Source organism: Gavia stellata, chromosome 15, assembly GCF_030936135.1.
Source record: "Gavia stellata isolate bGavSte3 chromosome 15, bGavSte3.hap2, whole genome shotgun sequence".
Classification (NCBI taxonomy): Eukaryota; Metazoa; Chordata; class Aves; order Gaviiformes; family Gaviidae; genus Gavia; species Gavia stellata.
In genome coordinates, this window is record NC_082608.1 from 3,946,650 (window position 1) to 3,974,205 (window position 27,556).

A 27,556-nucleotide genomic window follows, 5' to 3' on the forward strand; every position below is an offset into this window, starting at 1 on the left:
TAAAATGTAGTAGAAATTATGAAAGAAGAATGTTATTTTCATGCTTAATGTTATAATTTCTAAGTCCTTCTCTCTGCAAAAAACTTTTTCTTCCTATGACGGGTGTAAATAAACTTTGCAAGACATGCATAAAACTCATTTGACAAAACCATGTCTACTTAGCCACTAATATTTTCCTACATTAATTTTTCTGATTAACTACATCATTCCATAATTAATCCATCTGCTTATGGATGATGTATTCATACACCTCTTACCAGCACACTGTAGAATTCTTAAAAATAAAAAACAAGTAATAAAACCAATGACAAAATTGCTCTGAAAATATCTGATATTTTAAAAAATTTATTATTTGGGATAATCTTCTCAATTTTCTTTAAAATCAAGTTGCTAATTTATCCTGTCTGAAAGGCACCATAGGGACAGTGAGCGGTGAACAGTAAACATCGCATTTTTCACAACTAGGGAATTTATCTGTCTCCAAGAGAATCCAAATGAAGTGTGAACAGCAAGATATACAAATAGGAGCTAATCTGTAGCTGCATAGGCATGAAACCTCTAATTTCCATGCTATCGTGGCATCTTAGTCACATTCATGTCAGAAGTTTCTTCAAAAAAATTAGCTTTTTTATGGGAAGGCTCAGCAAGATCTTCTCTGTGGTCTCTGTTATTCAAGCGCTCCCGATCTTCCCTCTTGCGTTTGTTAATCAGGTGATTTTCTCCCTCGCACATCTTTCCCTCTGGGACACCCAATGTTCTCAGACAGACAATAGCTGCAGCCTGTTCTGCTAGTTTCTTTGACTTGTCCCTGAAGAGCAAGCAGACAGAGCACAGGTAAAAGTAGAAACTCAAGTCTCTACACTGCCAAAAGACAATCAAATTTCCTGTCTCTGCTGCAACATCCTGAAATGAACAGCATTTGTAGTCATCTCACAGCAGAAGAACAAAATAGGTCAGGTCCAGAAATTATTTGAATCTTGCTACGTGTCAATGTTGATGCATCACTCCTGATCATTTCCTAGAAAATCTGCTTCTACCAGGTCTTCTGTCTCAAGCACTCTTCATTTCAAAGGTATGAAGTCAATGTGTGTTTGGCCCAAGTGGTTGCAATGCTCAGAAAGTTAACACTTACAAGTATGATCACTAAACGAAACTGAGTTTTGAAGGATCACCTTCAAGAAAGACACTCAGGCCCAAATATAATCACTCGTAGGCGTACAAATTCATTGATGCTGACAAAAGCAGGAACTGTTCCATAATAATAAAAATTCTGTCATTTCCGAGAAGGACTACAAATTACACATTTGTGAAATTCAATATTTGAAAAAATTGTCTTCTCAAAGTTTCGTATCAGCTGAGCTTAACTTCCTAAAGTCTCTGAATAGGAATGCTGCAAACACCAGTGATTGTTGTGTGCATTTGTCCTCTTTAAAATGTTCAATGCTAAGCTCTAGCTTTGCAGTTAAATCAAGTTCAACCTAGGTGCAAATGCCTGAAGTTAACTCCAGTATTAATAGATGATAGTATAACATACCGTCATGAAACTTTAGAGCAGCCTTGGACGTAACCGTTGATTAACTGTGATCTCTGAGAAGCCACTAAACTGTCCTCTGCTTCACTATGTATAGACACTTAATCCTGACTTGTTATTGAGAATGGATCTGCTGTAGTGGCTGAAGACATTACCTCCTCCAATGTTCCCCTCTGCCTCCCTTGGTTAGTTTCTGAACTCTTCACAGACACAACTGAACTGGGTCGCCTATGTGCTCCCCTTCCAATACAATTTGTGGACTAACATACTAAGTGAATTAAAATCTCTAATGGTTTACTTGATTATGTCAAAGCTTACTTCCTCTTGTCACATTCAGTTCTCAGAAATTTTTAATCTTTTCTCCCTCCCAGAGGTAGCTTTAGAAGGTAGCTTTTAGTTTACTTCATTAAAGTCAACTGGAATAAACTGGAGTACCCTTTCATTGCAAGTTTCAAGCAAAATTTCAGAAACAATTACAACACAGCTGCAAAAAACATTAAGGACAGCTTACCACAGAGTTGATCTGTATTTTTGCCCAGCTACTGTCACTACTGAACAGAATAATCTATCCAGTGGCCTTTGAACCTGGAGGAAAAAAGAATTAAAAAGGGAGGCGGGTGTCAAAAAACAGTCATGTCATTTACAGAACAAACAGCATTGTCAAGGTTCCTTGTTATTCTTGTCTTTACACCACAATCAAGTAACACCTTTAAAATTACTGTAATTCACACCATAAATTTAACCTTGCATATTTAAGATTAAAAAATAAGAAGAAATTGTCCAAACTGCAAATATTTTTGCTTTACAAAAAAATAATCAAATAAGGCCCCCACCCAACCCAGCAGTTGCTCCTGTCCAGTACAGTTCCTACCTATAACAGTGTGCAACAACAGGGAAAACATTCTGAATCCAAATTCTTTACTTAACCGAAGAAGTAAAAGAAGGTCAGTCATGAATTCCTGTGTAATGACCTGTAGTTACAGCAACTTCTTTGACACATGAATCAAAATTAGATGGAAGGTCTGTCTTTTAAATTTTTATTTTCTAATAAAATAAGCTGCTATTTCCATACATATGTATATTACCATTTCTGCAGCTGCTTACTCAAGAGCTATGCCAGATTGGGAAGCTGAATTTCTCACTACCTTGAATCCTAAAATACTTAATTTCATAGACAAGGCAGAAGAAGAGGTTTGAAAGGGTTTCTTCATTAACTCACAGTTTCATAAACTGGCTGAGGATGCTTTTCTTTCCTACACCATTCCAGAAGATACATTTTTGGAGTAATCTGTGGTGGATATTCTCGCCTAGACAGAAAAATTTGTGGTCAACAACTGTGCACAGAGTTTACTTACTAAGCAGACCTATTTTAAAACAGATAGTGCTGCTTATTATATTACTTCTACCAGTTATTCTTTGTGGTTTAATTTTACCGCTCAAATTGTGAGAAAAATGCTGCTTCTTTATTAGATAATTCAAGTAATACGTCTGACATAACATCTAAAATAATATCTAAACTTTTCTATTAATTCTTCCCAAACATTCACATCTTGTAGTAATACAACTAGAGAAAAGATACTTACCAGAAAGGAGATTCTAACTAAACATACAACACAGAATAAAGATACAGTTTGGAACTGCTTGTTATAAGCAACAATATAAGATTAAATACTAGGAGAAAGAAAAGCAGCTGCATCTCTTATGAGACAGTAGAGTTATCAAATAAAAAAGGGTAGGAAAGGTAGGCATTGATTCAGTTACTGACATTAATTACAGTCCCTTGCACTTGGCAGAAAAAAGAAATACTGTAAAACCACTGTATTCAGTCCTCAGGGAGTCAGGTAATATATCCTGTAAATATTAAAGCATTATGACTAGATTTGAGGAGCATTTTGTATCACTCGAGTTGTTTGACAGACTTAATAGCAAACATACCAAAAATAGCAAACACGGGTATAACATATAACAGCAATTCTATAAGTTTCACAGATTATAATCAAAGGTTACTTAAAATAATATTGTGTGTAACTCCATGAATTAGTTTTTCAAGGAATACCTTATGAGTAGAACACGTTTGGAAGACTGCAGATAAGCACATATGTAGTCCACTTAGAAAATAACATTAGGAAATTCGTGCAGGACTTTTTCTATAAAAAGTATTGTGTTCTAGTTAAATTTCACCAAAAATAACTGAACTCTGTATCTGTGTATACTCACATTCTTCTACATACAGATGTTTGGATTTTTTTTTTAAGTCACTTAGCACTTTTAGTAAGTTAACTGAGAGAATTAAGCAGTCTCAGGAAGCCTGAAACTAAAAAACATCTTACAACATCCAAATAGCACAGGAAGAGTGGTGATGGTAGTGATCATGTAATGATGTACACAAATTGCCTCATAAAAAAAACATCACTCAGTAAGCACTGTTATGCAAATTGTTGTTTTCAAAAAAACTGTAAGGCACTGTCCAATTCACAGTTTTTATTTAGAGATGCAGGATAGTGAAAAACTTAATTTGCATGCTTACTTGTCAAATCTAACAGCCATTTTTATTACATCTGGATCTTCCATTTGGTCATCTTCATCTTGTGTCTCAGTTTCTAAAGATGTTTTCTTTGCTTCAAAAATAGCTGTTGTTTCTTCATAGAAGTCAGCCATTTCAAAGACTTCACTATTCAGACAGAATTCCTTTGTATTAGAGATCACCTTATAAATTTTTGTATCACATTATGACAGAGAAAAGTATGTACGTACAGAGATCACATGAAAGTGTGGCTATATTCTGCACAGTGACATTATCTTGTTCCTCCTTCAATTCTTATCAGACACTGCTGAGCTACAAGTAGAAAAACAATATTCCCATTTCCAGCACTACCTATTTAATTTGCAGTCTGGAAGTCCAGGCAGAATCAATCAGAAATACAGGTCTTGCAATGTTCAAGATAATAGCTCAGTTAATAACCTGCAGGTGGATGAATCAGCAAAGAACATCTCCGAGTGACTACTGGTAGATCAGCTCCACAAGGGCAATATGAGCGAAAAGTAGGAAATAGATTCTTCTTCTAATTTTAGTATTTAAAAATACTATAAGCAATAAACACTGTAACACCCAAGCACCTCACAGTCTCAGATTTTCTGACTTCAATATTCTTCACAAGCCCGCATACAAGGAAGGAAGCAACTAGGATTTGGGTCAAAGGCAAGAGCCTCAAATCGTTTTACATTTCCGATCCATGGCAGGCTGCATCTACTTTGAAAAACTGAGACTATTCATTTTCTGCAGATGATAACACTGATAAAACCTGCAGCATAAGAAAACTTTTACTTCCTGACTGTTACGAGAATGCTCATTGGTATGAGGCCGTTCAAGGACAAAATTAATTTGGCCACAAAGCCATCTCCAATGCTCTAAGCGGAAAAGCAATGAAGCTGGATAATGCTAACTGATGCTTCTAAGAGAAGTCAACTTATTATGTACTGTTATGCAAATTTTCTTGTCTGAATTGCAAGAGCCTCTTCTCTTGCCTTCAGCACGGAGGGGAAAGCCTCGAGCAGCTATAACATGCCATCACCGGCAGGAGGCAGCAGTATCAAGTAACATTTTTCTCTGAAGATGGATCGGTGCATTGTAAATAACTGAATGTTCTTCAGTTAGCTGGACATTAAACAGGCTGTTTAGAACAGTGGTTACAAGACTTTGAGTCTGCTGATAGAAAGTGGTTTTATAAATTTTAAAGTGGCTCTCATGCACACACACACTGCTTAAGCCAATTTTGAAATTGGTATTGCATCACACATACAAAAACTGATTATGTTCAATTTTGGAAGCCCCTAAAGAATTGTTAGGCATAGCACACAAAACCAAAAGTTTTACACTAGATCTCTATCCAGTGTTTATGTGAATAAGCTGGGACTCTTCTAATTACCTGTTTAAAAGCTTGACTCTTACTTAAAATTTCTTTTCTTTACATACTATGCATTATTATTCATTCAGTAGAGAACACCACCACCTTTTTGGCTAAGATTTATTTCAAGTTGTAAAAGATTGTTTCAGTTTCAATCTATACTATATCTCTTCTAACCCAATTGGAAAACTATAAGCAAAATAGATAGTAAGTTACTATACTAAAAATTTTTCAACTATTTACATTGCAGAAGTGAAAAGTAACTTGCAAAGTGTAAATGTTGGTCATGGATTCCACTGCTCCTTTATGATTAATGAAGGCTAGCTCCTTTTATATATAAAATACAAATTCCCCTCATTTTATTGCAATGAAGTAATCGTGGACAGCAGCATTTATAGAGAGCCAAAATTGGTAAATTGGAATAAAGTGGCAAAAGGATTGCAAGTATTTCCATTCATTTTGAACATGAACAGAATGCTGATGAGGGCTTGCTAGAAAACAATAACTCTATTTGCAAAATATTTCAAGCTTTCAACGTTTCTATCTATTTTCATACATGTAAGATAACAAACAGTTTCAGACTGTTTATTTTGTAAAAACAGAGAGACTCTCTTCCCCTCCATTCCATCAGAAAGATAATTATAGCACGCAACATGGATACGCCACATGCAAGCTCAGACCTTTATTTTGTTCAGTTTGGGATGGGTCCAAACCTGAATTCCCCTCCACCCTATGTGAATTCTTTAATCACATGTCTATTTTATCTTTTTTCTCAAACTTTTCCTTCTTCGTTTTCAGTCTCCCTCTAAGAAATTTCATCCAGACTGTTTCAGATGTCCAGGATGAAGAGATTCGTTAAAGCTACTATATTTCCTCAAAAAGGCTGTCATTGTTCATTAGCATACTTCAGGTTTGAAAAGCAGCACAAAAATACATTTAAGTATCATACAGGCGACCTTCATACATTGTTTTGAGATTATCTCTACGTGTTCAACTAAAATAAACACCTTGTCATAAAAATTCCAGTAACATTAAAAACCCCACATGCAAAAGAGGAAGTTAAAATAAATAAATAGCTCTGGAAGAAGATAAGCTCCACACTATTAACCTCCAGACTACCACTAGAGAATGCTGAAACTTTTCTTAATCAGTTAATGCAAATATTGGATAAATGCCTGTCACGCAGCGAAGCACCACTCAAATTAGTATGTCAAATACAAAACTTCAATCCTAGAACTGTCTATAACACCTGAGCACAGAGGAAACCTGGAAAAGTTTACTGTATTATTCCACATCCCACTAGCTGGATTTTTTTTTTTTTTCTTGGCAACTTCTTCTGAAGGTACAAAATGCCAGGCAGTGCTGACATTTGCAGAGAAGTGGTTTGCAAGTTTGACAGAAAGTACAATTCCTATTTCTGAAGTACATGCTTACCAGATCTCCTGTGTGGACTGTGCAGCATGCAGCTTCTTACCCTGAGTAGTTTCCAACTGTTCTCTTAACATCTGACACAAACAGTATTTTGTATTGGTATAGTGATTATCATATCTCACTGCCTGGTGGAGAGAGACAAAGAATATAAAAGCATACCAAACAAATTTATCTTGTATAATGCTCATGTCCCTTGATGAATTTCAAAATCCTTTTTTGAAAGGCAAACCACTCTCAATAACATATTCAAGACTACTCATGAATGTGAATATAATCTGATTGTTTTGGCATGCTTTCATGAACAGAAGTTCAACTTAATCGCATACTTATGAAGAAAGAGTTGACCAGTTTACATAACTGACTAGCAATGCAGTGATATTGTAGTTAGTAACTAGTTAATGGCAGTCCAAATTTTCAAAAACCAAAAAACTGATGGATTGATGGCATGATCAAAGCCACCGATTTCTCACTGATTTCCTATTATGTCATTAAAATTGTGTATTTTGAATAGTAGATAAAACTTTATATTATAGATGACTCAACTAATGGAGCTATAGATATACAGCATTACTTTATTGACAAATCATTCCATTTGCTTCCCTGCTGTTCAAAATTCTTGACAGTATTATTTCTAAAAATTAATCTGGCAGTAACTGAGTATTTAATACTCCTTCACTTCTCTGTTCAGTATTATTTGTACTACTGTAACATCAGGAGAGTTGGCCTACATATCATTAGTTTTTCAAATTCCTAGACATTTTTAGATAGTCTTGTAAGCCTCATAAAACGTTCCCAAAAAACTAGGGCTAAAAAGCATGGTATGTAAGAAAAGAACAATCAGGAAGAACTGTTTTCTGAATACAGATTTCTGAACAAAATAAAACAGAGGAAGCAGTGGTTGATTTGCAAGACTCATGTCATATGCAGTATGTTAAAATATCCCCAGAGCCTAAGTCTTTGAAATGAAGAGGAGTTAAAATACTGTAGTAAGATTTGGATTAACAATTCTAAACAACGTTAACTACAAGTAAGATCTTTCAACAAACATACATATTTGATGTAATCTTGCATGACTTCCTTCAAGGGGAAAAGACCCTCTTTTCTGAAGATAGATGGGTTCCACATGGCAGCACGAGCTATCATTACTGATGAGGCAGCTGTTGCTTTCTGGAAGGTCTCAATGTCCGTATATTCTTTGATGAAGTCATGAGATCCTCCACTAAAAATTAACATCACTGTTAGAATCATAAAAGTTTTATTTGCTATTATTGTACTTTAACACAGCCTTGTATTTTCAATGTGATATTACATTATTAATGGTGGCAGAGTCTATTTAGCATATTATCTCAAATCTAAGAATAAATGGGTCTGAGAGTTTTATTAGCAATGGCTCATTAAAACACTGATTATATATTTTTTCTTCATTATCTGCATACTTCCCTTAAAAATAGAAGGCTGTTTTCATAAAGAAAGAATCTAGTTTGTGTTTTACACAAGCCATGTGCTTTCACACAGGTCTTAATGGATAAGGCTCACAAAGAATCACTTCTGTGTTGCCTGAAAAATGATACCTTGTAATTGCCAGTTCTGTAATCTTCAACTGCATACTAATTATGCTGGCACAAGTGATACCGAAAACAAGTTAAGTATAGGCAGCTCCATTCCATTTTCACTCTGGCACTAACATATGGAGCATAACTACAAGTAGTACTTCTAGATCAGTCACAAAGCACTTTCAATTTTAAAGAAGGTTGCACTGCTTCTATTGTACTGCCTCTGCTTTCAAGTCAGCAAGTCAGACGTGTTAGTAAGCAAAACGAACACTTAAACCATCTTTTCTTTCTCTTAAAAGTTTCCCTTCACAACATCTTTTAAAAGTAAAATAGAAGTTGGACTTCTGAGCTACCCCTTCGAAAGTAAAAACACTGTCAAATTCAAAATAAAAAAAACAGAGAATGATAAATTACTTTAAAACCAGGCACTTATATTGTGAAGACAGCACAAGCAAGCTTCCTACACTTCTGAAAGATTATTCCATAAACACAGTACCATTCTAGAAATCATAGTACCAATTCAGGTTTTCTTGCCCTTTTTTTTTTTTTTTTAACACCAGTCTACTTCCTTTCATTCATTCTTGTGTATTTCCTGACTAAGCTTGAGGTACAAGTGATTAAAATTCTCAAAATACTAGCCAAATAAGTTACAGCAGGGATCAAGTATCATGGATCAAATATATTTAATAAGCAGGATTCCAAGTTGCACATTTACATTTCTCTAGAGAGGGAAAAGTTTCACGGAGTGGATTTAAAACAAAGATCAAATCCTTTTCAGAGAAACCATAAGAAATAGCACTGTTAAGGTTAGTTCAGCATGGTGGGACACTTGCGAAGAAGTAAATTGATAAAGGGATTAATTAGAAGCAATTTATCAACAATAAACCTCTAATATTTTTATATTTTAATTGCACAGTTCTACATCATAGAAAGTACTCATACAGAGCTGACATTTTTGTGACATGCATAAAATCTAAGAAAAATTGTTAGCCTCATCTTTTACCTAGGCAAACAAAGGCTTCATGGCAACACACAATGTGAGTTTTGCTTGGCTTTTTAACTCCATATTGTTAAAAAAATTATTCTGATAACTAGAAGGGGGGTGAACCACTGAAAAGTGGATCAACAAAGATTATCAGCATGGAATATTTCCTTTGTCCACTACAGAAGCAGGTTTTCTAACTGCAAAAACTGTGACTTTCAATGTATTGTCTACGTAGAAATGTGGGAGAACAGTTCTCAAATTCCTGATCTAAGCATGCAATTTGCAGAGATGCTGCTCTTCTGTGAAAACTCAAGATCAATGAAGAGAGAACTTCATTTAAGGACAGTGCCTCTCTGGCCAAGGATATTCTACTGCCACTTATAAAGAGGTGAAACATCTGAAGATGTTGGTCCAGCAGATCAGATACAATTCAGGACAGTTTGATACTTTTCATTACCTCCAAAATTGCTCTTAAAACTCACCTGTTTGTAGCTAAACTTTCCTCAGATGAGTTCCTTATTTTACTATCACAGAGTTACTGAAGGATCTATCAACACAAGCAGATCCAGTGGGATCACGTCCACATGTCTGGAGACTAAGGAGGTCTTAGGGAACACATGAGGCCACAGAATGTAACACTGCTTTTGAGTAGTGGGACAGGTCACCTCTAGCATGCAAGTATCCAAGATACACAGTGGTAGGGTTATAACCAGTCACTGCCCAGGGCTTAAAAGTGTAGAGAATTCAACTGCCAGATGCAGTCAGAAACAACTTGCACAGGATTGTGACACACAAAAGCAATACTTTTTGACAAATACACGAAATTTTAAAGCTAAAAACTGAGGTATGGTGACATTTCATATGGACAACTTCTGCCACTGCTACCTCTATTCAGATTTGATCTTTGGTAACGGGTAATGTTGTATTTGCCCTACATGAAGGATCTTCTTCCTGCATTTGCAAATCTTAAGTTAGGTACAGGCATCTTGCAATAACGAGCTAATTAGTCCAACTTACTTTGCTATTACTGGAATGGAGACTGCTTCAGATATGGCTTTGATCACATCACAGTGGACAGGGTGCTGAGGCCTCTCCTCCTTCTTCCTTTCCAACAAACAAAAGACAACAAGACCAAAAGATTTCCTATGGAATTTGTAGATATCTGAATCACAGCAGACATGCCTCAAGGATTATCGGGACATTCTTATTTCTGCTTATTTACTTTATATATTTGATGCGATTTTCCTTTTTTTTTTTAAACACAAGAGAATTATTTCATATCAAATACATCTTAAAACATTGTTACTGTAATTCCGTATACAGATAAGCAGCATTTTTTAGATACAGAGTATGCAAGATAATTTTAGTTTTATTTGGTCTTTGAGACAAAAATTGTAGAAAAATAGCAGCAAGTGGTTCAATTCCCTAACCACTGGCCTGATTTTCTACAACACTGATTTAGTTAACAGTTGAAATCAGAACCACATACTTCATGCAGAGTATACTCTAGTCATATCTTACTGTGCTACATTCACCAGCAAACAAACAAACAAAAAATCTAAGTCTCTCTTGCCTAAAATCAATTTACCTTCCATGGACTGCAATGGCAGCAATACCAGTTTTTTCTATTCTCTTTACCAGACTCACAGTATCCTCAACCTGAGGGATAAGAATGAATGACATGATTTTAGTTCAAAGAAATAACTATCAGGTGATCATTGTACAAACAAATGTTGGAAGTCTTTCCTTTCATCAAGGGGGATACGATTCTTGTATTTCAAGAAGAACTCCCAACACACATAACCATTTAATAGATTCAATTAAAGAATTACATATTATGGCAAAAATAAGAATCCATTTTCAATACTTCCTTGAAACTACAGGTTGCAAACTTTCTCAAACTAGGTAACACAATACTCTGTAGGAGAAGAGTATTTTCCACCAGGTTTTTAGACTGTCATTTGAAAAATGATATAAAACACTTGATTAGCAAGTCCTCTCTAACGACTATTCTGTAAATTGTAATTAAAATGCATCTTAATAAGAGGATGCCTTCCTGAAATCAATGTAACATGCAATCACACATCTATAAATATTCCTTTCAGATGTGTCTTAAAAAAGTTAACTAGTACCTAAAAAATTCTAATACTATTCGTACATGACCAGTGAATCAAAAGATACAGGGGAAAAAGGGAAATCTCCCAGTATATCTTCAAAGAGGTAAGATGCTGTTAAGAGGCAGAAAGAAATTTGGCACACCGCTGGATCAGCCTGTTTTATGCAGCTTTGGGGAAAGGGAGAATGAAAAAAAAAAGATAAGGCCAATTTTCTTTTCAAAAGCTGGAGAATGATCTGTGGCTTATCACAAAAATAGCACATTCAGTCTTTGAAAAATGCCACATCTATCAACTGGCATGGACAGAGAGACAGAAGCTCACCTGCTGTTCTGCTGGATGACATGTTATGCAAAAGCAGCCTGAAACAAAGAAGAGGCTCTAGGACAGTTGCAGAAAATAGAAAGGAGACGTGCCAGTTCTTTGATTTAATACTTCAGTACTTCAAAACCAAAATGATCTTACACAGAGATACTGATTCTTTTCCCATAGGCTTCATTTGTTTATTTAATCATTTTAAGTGCATGTGTAAATGACTTGTGAACAATAGCGAGCTCAGTTACAGTTCATCCATCTACAGAAATATCTATCCAGGTCATATGGGATCACAGTAACTAGGCAGGTAATTAAATACATATTTGCAAAATAATCAGTCATTAAAAGAGAAAGCACATCATCTCCTGGAGGTTTAAAAATATGTAGGGAATTCAACTGAAAAAAAAAAATCCAGTAAGGAAACTACATCAGCTGTAAAAAAAAGAAAAGAGAACCTATGTATTTTCACTACATTCTTAATAGTTAAATTGTAGCAAAATACTGACAAAACAAAATGTATCAGCTTTAGCAATACAACAGTCTTACCACAATTTCTTTGAAATGAATGATTGTACCCAAGAATCTACCTAGAGAAAAGTCATTGTAATTGCAATGAAGATGTTGCTTCTGAGAAGGAAGATTACGAACCACCTTGTATAATCTAGCAATTTCAGTGCTTCAATCTATTAAAGAGTTTCTAAAAAGGCTGCAGAAGTTGTTTTTAATTCAGGTATCACTTGTAGCATTTATTGCTGTCATTGCATGTACAATAAATCAGGAGTTAAGTAATGCAAAATTTCCTTGCAGTGTAGAATATGAGCAGTTTATAGAGCACAGGCAGTTTCTTTTGTAAACACAATTACATCAGTGAAACCTTCATTGTTAACATGAATGTTGGAAGTTGGAGAAGTAACATTAGGGCTTGGTCTTCCCCTCTTGAAGTTTAAACTTCAAGCAGACTGTTACGAAATTCAAAGTTCATCACACTGTGCTTATCTACACATGATATTGCTCTCAGTCAATTCCACATTTGGCAGTCGTCTTCTAAAATAGGAGTGCATTTTTCCTTTTTATTTTCATTTAGTGCTTATCCACCAGCAAAAGCTTTGGGATTAACTCAGTGGGTTATGATAAACAGGTCTAAAATACTTTTTTTAACAGAAGTATCCACATTTGGAGCTCAATGGAATAAAACCATGTGTAGACATCTAATGTTTAGTATTTGGAGTGAGTCTCTTATTTTATCGGTCACCCTCTGGGCCTACTTTTGGGGTTGGTTCCGTTTTTGTCTTCCTATTTCTGGGCTGGCTGGGTCCCCTTCTGGGATCAGTTTGTCCTTCCGTCTAGGATGGTTTGGCCCCCTTCTGAGATCTGTCTAATGCACTTGATACCAGTATTATTACTATGAACATAGATTACTTAATGCATATATATCTCTCATAAGTATATCTGCTGTTGTATTATTAACTTTCTTCACTAGTGGTAAGTTTGTAGTAACTTGTAATAGTATATATGTACTTGGTTGTTGCTGTTATTGACTGTTGCTGTAATTGATTGCTGCCATATTAATCATTGCTGGTATACTATTGATTGTTGCTACTAATAATTTGTAATAGCTTGAGATAGATATATCTATATCTTGCTTTATTAATCATAGGTATATTTGCTATGGTGATTTTTGTGGTATTTGTGGTAATCTGTAATAAAGCTGACAAACTTAGAGGATAAAAGCCTCTGTGTGTCCTTCTGTATCATGGAATCCGATGAAGCTGCAATCGCTATCTCTATACACCTGCAGGTCAGATAACCTTTCAGGTCATGACAGCATCCCAAACAGAAATTAGAATTCCCAAGTGCTATTTCACAGTAACAGGTCTAAAATGCCAATATATTAGAATGTCATACATTGGGGGTTGGACTAAATGATCTCCAGAGGTCCCTTCCAACCCCTATCATTCTGTGATTCTAACTGATTTTAAATCACAGAATTAAACAGCAACTGAACACTTTAGCATAATGATTTATTTTCTTACCGAGGGCAAAATGCGGATTTTGCAGGTTACTGGTTTACAAATTCCTTTAACAAGGGTAGTCAATATCTGGAAAAGAAAAAAAAAAAAAAGACAAAAACGTGATCACAACAGTGACATTAATAAAGCTCTCCTCCTTTTTCTCTTGAAGATACAAAGAAATTAGGACAATGTAATATTAGTTACTGTTGCTCTATAAAAAAAAAAAATCTTACAAGCTATATGAACACATGCAGTCTGTAATTGAGCATATAATTTTATCCGATAGATAAACAAACCTATTTCTAGTCTAAGCCATTTTTATTTCCACTTTTTTTTATTTTAACTGGACTTTTACAGAGCAATTAACTGCTGCTGGAGTTTCAACACTGTTTTTAATATGAGGTGATCAGTAAACTCTGATCATTTCAAAATGGAGTGCAAAGGGTTTTCATTTTCATGCAACTGTTTTCAGTCTTATATTCGAGTTCTGAGGTTCTTATGAAAACTAAATGTAAGCATTCCCTAAAAAGAGGGGGTTTTTTAAAGAGAAGAAAGCCTTCAATGAAAGGAAAATAATGAAAAGAAAATATCAAGCAACAACATCATTAAGTCTTCTAAAAGAAAATAAAAATTGTAAACTGAATTCCACACTTAACGCAAAGCATATTTTATTCATTTAAACAAACTCAGAATAAGCAGACAAATGAGCAGCAGTTAGTTTAACCATTTAATATCTGAGCTACAGATAGAATCTCCTTTTCACAGGCTGAATTTAAGTCCAAGAGCCCATACTTAAAAGGGCCATGTAATGGCCTATACAGGTTTAAATCACTGTATCACTATACAATAAATGGTACCAGAAATCCAATAGCTCTCTAAATAAAAGAGTGGAAACGAGCTATTCCTGACTGTTATTAGAAAAATACTTGGTTTTCAACTTTTTTTTTTTAATATATTATCATGCATGTTATTCTGAGTACACTTTCCTTGTATAAAATGGCTAGAACCACAGGTAAATTATTTCTTTCAGAGTTGTGTGTACTATGAAACTTGAATTTTGTTTAATGTTACTGCACTTATCAGGTTCCCAATACAGAAACGAGCTGTTATAGCTAGCACTCTCAAGTTCTTAGAACAGCTGGCAAGTAATTAGCGTCACCTTGCACAGTCTACTCAAATCTGTCCTCAGTAGTGTTCTCTCAAATAAAACAGTAAGATCCAAGAAAATGATCTAAAAAAACCCCTCTCTTTAGTGCTCTTAATTTGTATTATTTTTTGCATATAAATCAAACTGAAATGACATCGTTTGCCAAGCATCATCACTATAATATTTTTCTTACAGTATCTTCATAAGCAAACCTTACAAGTTTTCACTGTCAGCCTCATTAAGGATTCCAGTGTGAGACCCAAATCCTCCACTTTTTAATCATATGGAAAGCTTGATTTGGAGCTGGAATTTCAGATGTCTTTTGCAGGCTATAAGTTTAGTTACCCCTTTGGAGTTGGCTAAGAGTAACTTTCATAACTAAGATTTTGCTGCCTATTAACATCTTAAATCGAAAAGAACAATTCCAAATTTTTGAACACCAAGTTTCCTGCTCTTCTGAATATCAAAACAAAATGTTGTAGAGGGGAAGGGAAGCTGTTAGTAATCATATTTACAACTGCCTCTCATTCCTATGAGAAACACTTTTGCCAGATTTACTTCTAGCCTGCTAAATATTTTCCTCTCAATCCCCACTCCTAAATTTTTTTCTTTCAGCCTTCATCACCTCATGCTTCATAAATTACAATTTAATTCTGGATATTATCACCCACCTTACCTAATTCATGGAACACCATATAGGCCTCAAAAAATCGCGTTCTGGTTCCAGTTCTGTTGCTTATATTGGTAGCTGACTTTCTGCAGATAACAACACCTCATTCTGCTTTCTCTTTTGAAAAATTGAGACTGATACCAACCTTCTCTATGTTTTGAGATCAAGACTGGATCACTTGTACTTTTGCTTTTCCCATCAGCTAATGAAAGAGAGTAATAGGTCCAGTCTATTCCATTTAAACTCTTGCTTTGGCACAATTAATAATGCTTCCAGTTGCTGAATGGTCAGTTTCTACAGCTTAGCTAACACTGTGACTCTTGACACCATGAGATTCTTGCATTTGGCAAAAAGCTAACTCTCCATCGTGGTTGTAACTTTGTTGACGTGCCCTTCTAATGGCATGTCCTCAGAGCATGAAATAAATGACGCAGAACACCCTGTTTTCATGTCTGAGCTTACAAAGAATAGTCACTAAGCAATGGATAAGCTTGTTGAAACTGTAGAATTCCTACTAGCCTACAAAGCTGGATGGTGTTATCACAATAAGAGGAAGAATTTACAGAAGACAGACTGACTCAACATCCATTTTAGACAGAAGGAAAAGGCATGAACTGCAAGGATCAGAAATGACTGGCTATCATTCAGAAAAAGAGTTATGCAGATGAGTGAAGAGAGTCTGGCCTCTTCAAAAGACTGACCTACATCAAAGCACCATTAAAAAAGAGAACACTCCAAAGCCACATGAAAAAAGGCAGAGCAATGCTTTTGGTATTTTTGTTCTGCCCAGATCTACATACTTTTGACAGTACAAGAAACAAAGAATAACTACCTTGAAACATTTGCCACTGTGTACCACAATTCAGTTGTTAGTGAGAGGTGAATTGTAAAATAGAATTGCCCTCAGGAACTATGAAGGATATAGTGAGTGACTAAAAGCTAAGGGGAAGCAAGACAAAGTTTACAGTCAACTCATCTGAACTATGAAGAATCAGGTCTTTAAACAGAAAGAAAATAAAGGAACTACATGCTAAGAACGTTCCTGGAAACCCAAAGCAACGTCTGGACTCTGTTTAATCTCAGGAAGCTTAGAAGTCCTTAGGGGAGAAAAAAATAATATAAAAAACATATTACTTATCTATCTATATTACATATAGATAGATGTGTATATATATATATTTTTCCTATAGGTTCATATGGGGTTTTATAGATATATATAAAAATATATATACACATAAATATATACATATGTATTAATGTTTTTCATACTGGTTCACATAGGATTTTATACAGATTTACATTCATATGCATGTAAAACTCCTCCCTCTGCAAATACAGCACTGCATCGTGAAAGTTTTAAAACTGAAAAGGAAGAAGGTAGCAATTTTATAGTCCAGACAATGACAAGGAGAACTAAATCAGGATTATTTACCCATAACCTAAATTTCAGTATTCAAAACTGATTATTCCACTCTAGCTTTTACAAATTTGTCTTCTATGCACTCATTCCTGCTTCCAGTAGAGCACAGCACATAATACTTTCCAAGGCAGTTCAAAATCCCTAAGGTGATACTTACAGACTCTATTTTGTCAGGATCAGATAGCAGTGCTGCCCCCATACCTCCCTGGGAAAATACATAGAAACTGTTACACACTAGGCAAACACATTTTTCAACCCAATTATTTTGCCTAATAGCAGACCACAGCAAAAGTACAATGTTATATTAAGAAAAAAAAAAAGGGCAAAAATGGCAAAATCTAAAATGTAGGAGCATTAGTGAACACTTTGGTGAAACATTTCCTAGAATTGGATCAGAATAATTAGGCAGTAATTCAGGGCACCAACTTGCTCCCATTACTTTATGGAGCAGACAGGGCTTCAAAAAGATGTTTTTAGCAACCATAATCATCTGGTTTCTACTCATTAAGTGACAGCTGAACAGATTTATTGTTTTAACATTATAATCACATTTGAGAGATCTTGATATCAGCAGTTTCTGTCTACACACTACATTCAGAAAAGCAGGCTAAGACAAATTATGAACACTTTAACAACTTAATATTTCAGCTGTTCTTTCTGCACTATCTGCATACACAGATCTAGAAGCCCACAGGCGGACATAAGAAATTCAAAATTGTATGAACTTTTTTGACCCAAAACTACTGTCAGAGAATAACAATCCACCAGCATTTGTGGCCAGCAGGTCGAGGGAGGTGATTCTGCCCCTCTACTCTGCCCTGGTGAGACCCCACCTGGAGTACTGTATCCAGCTCTGGAGCCCTCAGCACAGGAAAGACATGGACCTGTTGGAGCAGGTCCAGAGGAGGCCACGAAAACGATTAGAGGGATGGAACACCTCACCTATGAAGAAAGGCTGAGAGAGTGGGGGTTGTTCAACCAGGAGAAGAGAAGGGTCTGGGGAGCCCTTACTGTAGCCTTTCAACATTTACGAGGGGGCTTATAAGAAAGATGGGGTCAGACTTTTTAGTAGTGCCTGTAGCGATAGGACACAAGGGCAATGGTTTTAAACTAAAAGAGGGTAGATTTAGACTACATGTAAGGAAGACATTTTTTATGATGAGGGTGGTGAAACACTGGAACAGGTTGCCCAGAGAGGTGGTAGACGCCCCATCCCTGGAAACATTCAAGGTCAGGTTGGACGGGGCTCTGAGCAACCTGATCTAGTGGAAGATGTCCCTGCTCATTGCAGGGGGGGTTGGACTAGATGAGCTTTAAAGGTGCCTTCCAACCCAAACCATTCTATGATTTGAATTTTTGATCTTTCATCCTAGTACAGGGTGGATGTTTTGGTGCTTTGTTCTTTAATTATGATTCTGTGGAAGGATAAAATAGTCTTCCATGTAATTAGTTATAATAAAGTAATAAAGGCTAAAGGAAACATTACTGGAAATATCATCAGACCATTATGAATTTAATGACATGTCCTCAACATGACTATGGTTCCTTGGTAATACCACTTTATCTCAAAAGCCATCTTACAGAAAAACAGAGGAAGTTCAGAAACAACAGAATGTAAATACATAAGTAAAAAAGCTCCAGAACAGGGGAAATTAAAATTTGAGTTTAAAAGAATGTGAAAGATTTATTTTCACCATACTTCACTTACCTTGTCATTTTCATAAGTTATCATTGAAACAAAAAAGTTAATGGGATTAAAACAGAAAAACCCTAGAAACATATGTGGGTAAAATTATTCACAAGTCAGATGTAATATATTAGAAGCACTCTGAAGAACTACTTAAATTCAAGCCAACCTACAAAACTAAGAAGTAGTGAAACAGAAAATCCCCCTATAAATTGATCCATCCTATGCCTTTCTTGCACCATCACGTGGTACTTTAAACATTGACCATTGTCAGATCCAGGTTGAAACACTATGAACTGTTAAAGTGAAGATACTAGATACCTGAAAGGTGTCCAACATTCTTACACACCTCACATGCTCCAAAGGAAAAGCAATCTTTGTGATGGAAAAAACATCAGCCCTCTCTTATATACTCTTATGTACAGTCATTAGGGTCCTTTGGTTCTTCTGTTCCAAAACTCCATGATGTAGTCTGTCCTTTTATTTCTTTAAGGCGATGTGGTCTAAAATAAACCCTTTTCCTTTGCAAGTAGTTTTATCAAAAGAGATGTTCCATTAATGGAAAATAAATCCATTTAAACAAAGCATTCTTTTCTCTTGGCTGAAAAACTAAGGAAGGAGGACGATATGTGGAGTAGAGCTTATAGAATATCATGGTATCATGCAAGGTACAGGCACGTTCGGCAGTGTCAGCTTTGGCCTTTGCTATTCCCTGTTTTAACAACATTGCTTTCATGCACAAGATACCTCATTTCAACCGGCTATGTATTTATGTGCTAGATACAATAAACTGCCACAGAATTCTATTTTTTTCTGCTGTGAAAGGGGAGAGGCAAAAAAATAGTTTTACTTGGTCCACAGGCAACTTGGTTTGACAACAGAAAATATATAAGCTCTATAAAAGCTTAAGCAGATACTAGGAATTCGGGCAGATTTCAAGTTACCATTTACATTTGTGCTCTTGCTTTAGTATAAGGCCAGTAAAAAGCTTCCAGATGTACAGATGTAAAGATGGGTAACACAGAATTAGGAAGTGAAGGTACTGCTTATGTGAATATATTGTTTTTTTCTGTTTAAAGGATGAAGCATTACAGCTTCACATGACAGAGAACTTGCTACAAATGCTAATACTACAAAGACTAGAGGACAGAAAGTTTAAATGCAACAGCCAGGCTTGTTCCCTGGAATGATGTTTTAAGTCTTCTAAGTTGAAGTTCTTTTTCTTTGACAGTACGTGCAAAATTTCTCTTATCTATTCTGCTTGAACATTTGACATCAAACTGGAGCTCCATGCTCTAATTCACTGATACTTCATCTATACACTAACTGGCTTAACAGTGCTAACAAAAAGTTTGACTACTCTGTTTTAGCCACAGATGATAGAGGACTAGTTTAGTATTGCATGTGCTTACCTAAAAAAAAAATAAAATCAAGTTTTAACTGATCCATCCTCCTCCCACTTAAAACTGACCAATAATTGAACTTAGCATTGCTAAGTTGCGAATGTTTACTTGCTCAGATGACAATCTGTGATGCCTATTTTTTCTAAGGCTAAGCAGAACGTATTTCAATCATCCAACAAATTAGTGACCTCAGAAAAACAAACAAAAAAATAAACAACCCACTTTATTTTATCCTGCCTTACAGAATTTACTTCTAAGTGCAAGATACAACATAGCCTGTCAGAATTTTCAGAATTCTAAGTAACATCAGTGTTAATTTTGTACAATAATACAATTTAACCACCTCACTGCATTTTTCAGTGGTTGTCTTGACAGAAAATGCAATCACCACTTGCTCAGTGGTGCAAGTCCACACTAACCTGAGCTTACAAACTTCATATATGCTTACCCACTTAAGGATACGGTACATTTAATTACATGATCAAACCTATTCTTAAGTGAGATTTCTAATAGACTATGTTATTTTACTGTATTAGGGCCATGGCACCTTCAAGACTCTTGTTTATTGCAAAAAAAAAAAACAAAAAACCACACCTCAAGTTTATCTGCATGAAAATTTTACTGCTTGAATTTGTTCAGCCCCGAAAACCAGAACAGGTATTCTGCACTCCACACCTCTAAGAAAGAAAAAGCTTACTTGAGAGTAATCAAAATCCACTTGCCTTAGTAGAATATTCTTTTGGGCATCCCATGTTGATATCAATACCAGCTACATCACTCTCTCTGAAAGAGAGGAAGGAAAAAAATTAAATTTTTTTTTTAGCATATTAGAACAAGAATCAGGAAATAGACATGTTTCCAGGAAATGTTTTCTGTCACCATTAAGGCTTACATGAGAATCTAAGGTTAAGTTTTTATTTTAACTTCTGAATTTTTAGCTTCTCGCTTATGTAAGTTACGTGGTTTATTTTAACAGTGGTCTGAAGATCAGTCTGCCCGCAGGTTTCAGTGACCACTGCTGTGCAGAAGCTGCAAATACTCATCTTAAATATGTTTATATAGGATTAAGTATATATAAGTATATGCACCACTAAATACACCACCGTCACTAAAGCAAGTCCTATTGAAACTGTCATCTTTAAAGTGGAGGCTTAAAAACACCTTTTAAAAAGCTTTGAGACACACTTTTCATTTCTGCACAATATTTTATTGGGGGCTTCAAACCACGAACAGGAGACATTTTCGGCCATATTGATCTTACTTGCAGCTGTGCAATACTCAGGGAAATTTCATATTGGAGACATCAAGACACAGTTACTGCACTAGCAAAAAGCCATCAATCCCAGCATAGAAGTTGCAGTTACACCATTATACCACTGGCCTTTTGAGAAACTACACTTCACTGTGCAGCTCCTACAGAACTTTTCTAAGTTCTATCAAGACCTACCTTGATCCTTTCAATGATAAAAAATTGTCTTCCACGACAATTCCTCTGTACAAAAAAACCCAAACAAACCCATGGGGGAAGGGGGTGAGAGAAGATGACTTACACAAGCTTAGCTACTGCCAGGGCTCTTTCAGCATCTGCTGAACCCTGTTGGCAAAACAAGAAGATTTATAATTATAAAATATCATCAATTTAATAAAAAAATGTGCTCACTTGCACATGTGTAAAACTATATTTGCTCTAAACATTTAGTACGAAGTGACAGAGACCCATTCATGGCACAGTGGATAGCTAGAACATTTAGCTAAATCATGTACCGAGTCAGCCACGGAATAACAAAAGGTGATGCAAAAAAGGATCCGGAGAGGTCTGTCAACCCTCTTAACCTACATCAGTATCAAATGTTCTTAGCCCATCACCATTAGGTATTTATTTATCACGTTCTTAAGAAGCTCCACTAATAGCAATTCTAGAGCCTCTACAAGCAACCTATTCCAGGGCTATCATTACCACAGAAAAAGGTCTTTTTCAATATCTAATGCAGTCCACATTTCTCCCTCCCTCCCTCCAACCCCCACCACCTCTTGTCCTACACAGAGTAGTCACAAAGAACAAATTACTACCTTTTTCTCTCCAGCAGCCTTTAATCCATTTGTGCAATGTTAATGCACGCACTAATCCTCTCTTATCCACACTAAACAATGCCATTTCTTTCAGTCTTTCCAGTGACACTGTTTACTGGATAGTGAAAGACTTAAACATATGATTAAACGTCAGCATAATTTATTATCTGCCATCTATATGTTCGGAAAGATATCAAAGACACCTATTACAAAAACAAGCTGCTGTCATAGAGCACGGAATTCATCTTAATCACCTCTTCTGAAAACAGCTGTACAGAGAGCTTACAGGGTAGCATCTTGACTGCATATGTACCAACAGATTAGAAATTCTGCAACACATATGGTGTGAAATTTTATATTAAGAAATTGATAGTCTGCAATACAGAGAGCTGCTTTAAACTTAGATTAATGTTACTAGCACTACCTTGTTTAACTATGGTGTTATTAGAAGAGTACCTGCAGTTGGTTTCTTACCATTTGAAAGACAACATGGTGCCTCTCCCTTTCACAAGTTCTGAAAACAACTCTTTCATTAGGTGCAACGAAGTCCACCGTTTCAAGTACTTCTATATGAAATGAGAAACAGGTAAAACAGACAAAAATGATATACAAATGTAATCATAAAGGAAGTCATATGACTATATAACTTGTGTATAAATGAAATGCTATCAAGTAAGTCTTCCATGAACAGCAGAACTAATGGCACTACACCTACTACATGTCCTTGCAGTACACTTCTTGCATACTGCTGTTTCCTTCCCACAGTACTCCCTAATCATCCCCCAGCCTGTTTCTTGGGCCAGCATCAGCACCAGAACAAGTCTAATGATTAATCAGCCAGAATGAACATAACTGTACCATTTCTGGGAAGGGGCAAGAGGGGAAATTAGATTTGTAGTTGACTTCTGTTCCCCAACAGGGACACTACAAACAACTGTTTCTCATGCCATGCAGCTGGGGAGGTCTCAAAAAGATCTTTCTAAGAACTTGTCTGTGAAAATCATGTTAGACTTCAAGTTCATAAAAGAATGATAAACAGTGAGATCTTGTATGTCTTGCTTCCTTATTGCAGTACACTAAAAGGTGTGTATATTATAATATCACAAACAGCTAACATTTATAAAGACTCATGACTGGAAACTGTCTGTACTGCAGCCCAAATGAATTTGTTTCTTGGACGTGACCAAAATTTTCTTGAAAAATTAGAAGGCTTTGTAAGTAATACTAGCAGTTTTGCTCAGGAAATTAGATTTTATATTAGCACATACACATGTAAAATTTCTGGGGAAAAAAAAAACAACAAAAACCCCCAAAACAAAACAAGCATTTTTTAACTGTTTATTCTTTATTATAATAGCACACGAAGGCAGTAGAAAGGCTGAAGCCAGCATGTAGGTACAGAATTGAAGAGGGTTATCTGTTAATTACAATTTTACTATTTATCTTTTTAACCCACATAAAACTAAAAGCTTTAACATTTTAAACAATGCACTGGAACTTTAATGTCCTGACTATTCTAGCTACTAGTTTCTTTCACCTGTTGCCAGGAAGCATAATGCTGAAACATTAGTAATGGATTTCCAACACTAATCCCATTTTTCTTAATAAAAAGAGAAAGACATAATACCAGGAGCTAAAATTATAAAGTCTTTCACTTTAGAAGGTCTATACCTGCATACCCAGTGACCTGACCTCTGTCAAAGAGTTTAACAGAAAACTCATCAAATCCTTGTAATAAATTAAGTCACTGGTGGAGAAAGACCTTGTGTTAGGGCCTAGAAAGGTAACAAACTGTCAGTTACTAATACATTAACCCTACCCACCAAAAACATTTGAGGTTTTCCTGAGGGACACTGACTGAACTATTGAAATTCCTTAAGAAGGGAAACAGAAAGTTTGATGTTGTAGAGCAGCAGGTGTAAGGTAGAGCTTCAAAAGCTTATTTTAAGTCCCTAGACACTGTTTAGGAAGGTTATATGTACTGATACCTCATTGTATGCGCTACAAAATTACTTCAGAGGAATAATTATCTTTTCTCATAACTAGAAAAAAAAGAATGCTTACAGATATTAACAAAAGAAATGCTATACTTGCCATTTATAACCCTCTTACACTGCAGCATCTTTATGTCAATCAGCTCCTAAGAAGAAAGAATAAAAATATCTCAGTGAGTTGAAGTGTTTAAGCCACCCAGCTCTAAACAGTTACCTATTTTATTAAGTAAGAATAACTATCTAAAGATAGCAAACATAGAAAAAGAATGGAAATTAAAACAAGAGTTTAACTATACAACATTCAACTGAGGTTTCAAAATACAAATAGAACATATAAACACAAGAATATGATCTGTTTACGTAGTTCTAGAAGAACCATTTTGTTCAAATACTTATCTAGCAAGCTGGAAACAAAGCAGAACGAACCATGTAGAGCTGAAGGGGAAGACAACTTAATGCTACAGCAACAGACCACCTCAAGAACCAATGTAGATTTGTTCTAGCCAAACACACAGGTGAACAAACCAGCAGTATTAGGCAGGCTTCAAGACCTCTTTACCTTAATTGTGAGTTTTAATGATTACATTAAAATCAATTGTCTTCTAACATTAGTTAAAAGATAAAAATGAAGCTTTGTGTTGACCTTTACTAGAGATCTTAATACACAGTCACCATTCTTTCTGAATTTGTGGCTTGCTTTTAGAAGAAACCCAGAACTGCAATCCACATATATTAGCTTAACTGCAGATTTATGAATTCAATTTATTAAGGACACCATTTGAGTCCTTTTCTCATATGTATCTTATCAACTTGATTACAGGTGAGCTTTAAGACAAACTGACTGCCTTTAACTGACAAAGGGCTACAGCTTGAGCCAATATAACTTGTTAGCTGCTGAAATAAATATGCAGCTGTTAATTCAACTGTTACATAAATAGAGAAAAAAACCACACCATCATGCTATAGTGTTAGTTACCTGAATATGTTTAGTCTACTACAGACTCTTTGTTTTATCAAATAAGACAAGATTTAAGACCTGCTGATTTACAGGTAAGGTATAAACAAGTAATAAATCAGGCTATTCTCCATCTGTTTGCATTATACCATAAGCCTTGTAAGTAGTGCTTTTAGTTTTTTAATTAATGCTCCTCATCAGGTACTGTTCACTTGAAGTGCTGAAACAGCTTTAAGTTCCAAAATGTTGAGGAGACTGGGGGGAAAGGATTGGTAAACAAAAGGATAATGAATTTGAAAATGAAAATTACAAAAGAAAATTAAATTACAATTATTCATGCTGTTCTGTTGCCAAACTGCAGTATAATTGCCTAGAACAACTATTTTATTTTATACTATCTTGTCAGTTCTTAAGAAAACTTACAAAGCATAGTTTCTCTGATAAAATCTATTAAGACAGATACCGAACCGCAAACACTAATCTATGTCAAAGGCATCTGAACTCTCCTGTCTCTCAACAACACTGCAGAGGAAAAAAAGACGATGTAGGAGGGAGACCTTGTTTTTGAGATGAGATGAGGAAAACTACAACAGGTTTTTGGCTGCAGGAATAACTTTCACACTACAACTTTTGTTACATACTGCAACTTCTTGTGTAAGTTTGAGGGCCTCTTCTTCTGAGGTACTGTTTCTCTGGAATTGTGTCAAAGGGTGTGTGAAGGAGAAACTGCTTTAGCTCTACGGTTTACAGTGCTGGATTAAGTAACTTCTCATACCCTGTGACTTCAGCAGTAAGCACAGCAATACCTTTATGTGTGTGGTTTGCTGTGGTTTTTGGTTGTGTTGTTGGGTTTTTTGTAAAAAACACCCCCACAGTTTCTACATTACTATCTTCCACTAATTTCCTATACAATGGTCCTGTCAAACCTGTGGTTAGTGAAATCCAGTAGCTGCTCAGTAACAAGGTTCTTTGCTACTACTAAGAAGTATAAGAGATACTGGAAAAGTACAAAGACTATCTGAAAATTGACTCACTTTTAGTGTTAAGACCTCTAGATTCTGTAACTCTATGCTTGTCATTTCTATATATATATGATCTACAGCTAGCCTCCCAGAGAATGAAAAAATACATATTCTCACTTAATCCCATGTAAAGCAGAGAGGTCATAATTCATAAACTGGGAAACTGTTAATTACTGTTTGTCAAAGAAAAACACCTTATTACTCCCAATTTTATAACAGACCAGTAATTATTCTATTGAGATTTCTTCCGAATCAGACAGCAATAACTATTCTTTCACACGGAGCTGATCCAACTAATTAAATATCATTTGTAATTCTAGAAGCTAGAGACAAAAGGTGAGCTGTAGCCAAGATAAAAACAGCACATTGTCTCTCTGAGAACAAATCTTTCCTTTCTTCTCCCCCAAAAAGGGCAGTGAGCTAACTCCCAAGAAAACTGCTGTGAAGATTGCTGGAGAACATTGTAAACAACTGATTCTGACTGTTTGTTTCAGCCTGTTCTATGGGTACAGATCAAACCTTCTCCAGGAAAGCCAGTATTTAAGCCATGTTTACATTATGTTTAACTCCTTACTGTTTTTGAGGTTTTTTGTGGGTTTTTTGTCTTGGCTAAGGCATGTAACTTGTACCAGTGCCTACATTTGAGAAGAGCTAATAATAGCACTGAAGGGGAAAATGGGAATACTGATGCACTGCAACAATAAGGATAGTGAAGACTAAGTATCTTAAGTTACAGAGCAGTCCTACCAATGATATCTGCAGCAAACTGGAGTCTCAACTTCAGGCAGCTTTAAGAAAAGTGGTTAAGCAACAAGGACAGCAGTGCTGTGAGGGGTATATATGGATGCTCTGGGTTAGCACAGCAGAACTAATCAGGTGCGAGGGTAGGTCAGTCTTCCTTCAATGTTATGACTCTACAAAAAAAGCCCCCAACCTAAAACACAGTAGAATGTGAGGAAATTATGGTGAGTGTTTTGTCTAAATGATTTGAAATTACTGAACAGGCTGAAAATATGGATTTGCCCTAACTTGAGGACTACTCAAAGGGAAATGCCTTAAGCCACAGAGATTCTTCTTTCCCCATTTTTCTAATGAAAAACATATGTAAAAGGAAAAAGTCCTACAATAGACAAAGCCTATTTGTACTTTTCTTAATGATCTTATAAGACTGCCTCTTCTGCTCATCCTTCATACCTCACAGTACACAATATCAGCACCATAGTCCAGGGCAAGAAGACGCATTGGTAATGTTCCCACTCGCACCATTGGAGCCAGGATCTTCTTCCCTCTAAAACAGAGAGGTGTGTTCACCGTCATTCCTGTTGCAGTACTACCTGAAAGA

The 27,556-nt window shown here is 35.8% G+C and overlaps 1 protein-coding gene across 2 annotated transcripts; it reads right to left on the bottom strand.

The window, feature by feature from the left end:
- Window positions 1-335: 335 nt before the first annotated feature.
- On the bottom strand, window positions 336-27,552 carry DUS2 (dihydrouridine synthase 2). Of its 2 annotated transcripts, XM_059824912.1 has the most exons (15): window positions 27,409-27,552; window positions 24,338-24,383; window positions 22,718-22,809; window positions 21,724-21,767; window positions 20,896-20,956; window positions 17,241-17,288; window positions 13,868-13,933; window positions 10,994-11,064; window positions 10,423-10,509; window positions 7,918-8,086; window positions 6,871-6,992; window positions 4,059-4,202; window positions 2,751-2,838; window positions 2,043-2,116; window positions 336-808 (listed from the first exon to the last, which is right to left on the bottom strand). In XM_059824912.1, exons 1-15 carry the CDS (start codon window positions 27,529-27,531, stop codon window positions 571-573), a joined length of 1,473 nt encoding a protein of 490 aa, XP_059680895.1. In that variant the 5' UTR covers window positions 27,532-27,552; the 3' UTR covers window positions 336-570. The 2 variants fall into 2 exon arrangements, with proteins under 2 accessions (XP_059680895.1, XP_059680894.1); XM_059824911.1 differs by lacking the exons at window positions 20,896-20,956; window positions 21,724-21,767 and having other exon boundaries at window positions 27,409-27,543.
- Window positions 27,553-27,556: the final 4 nt, after the last annotated feature.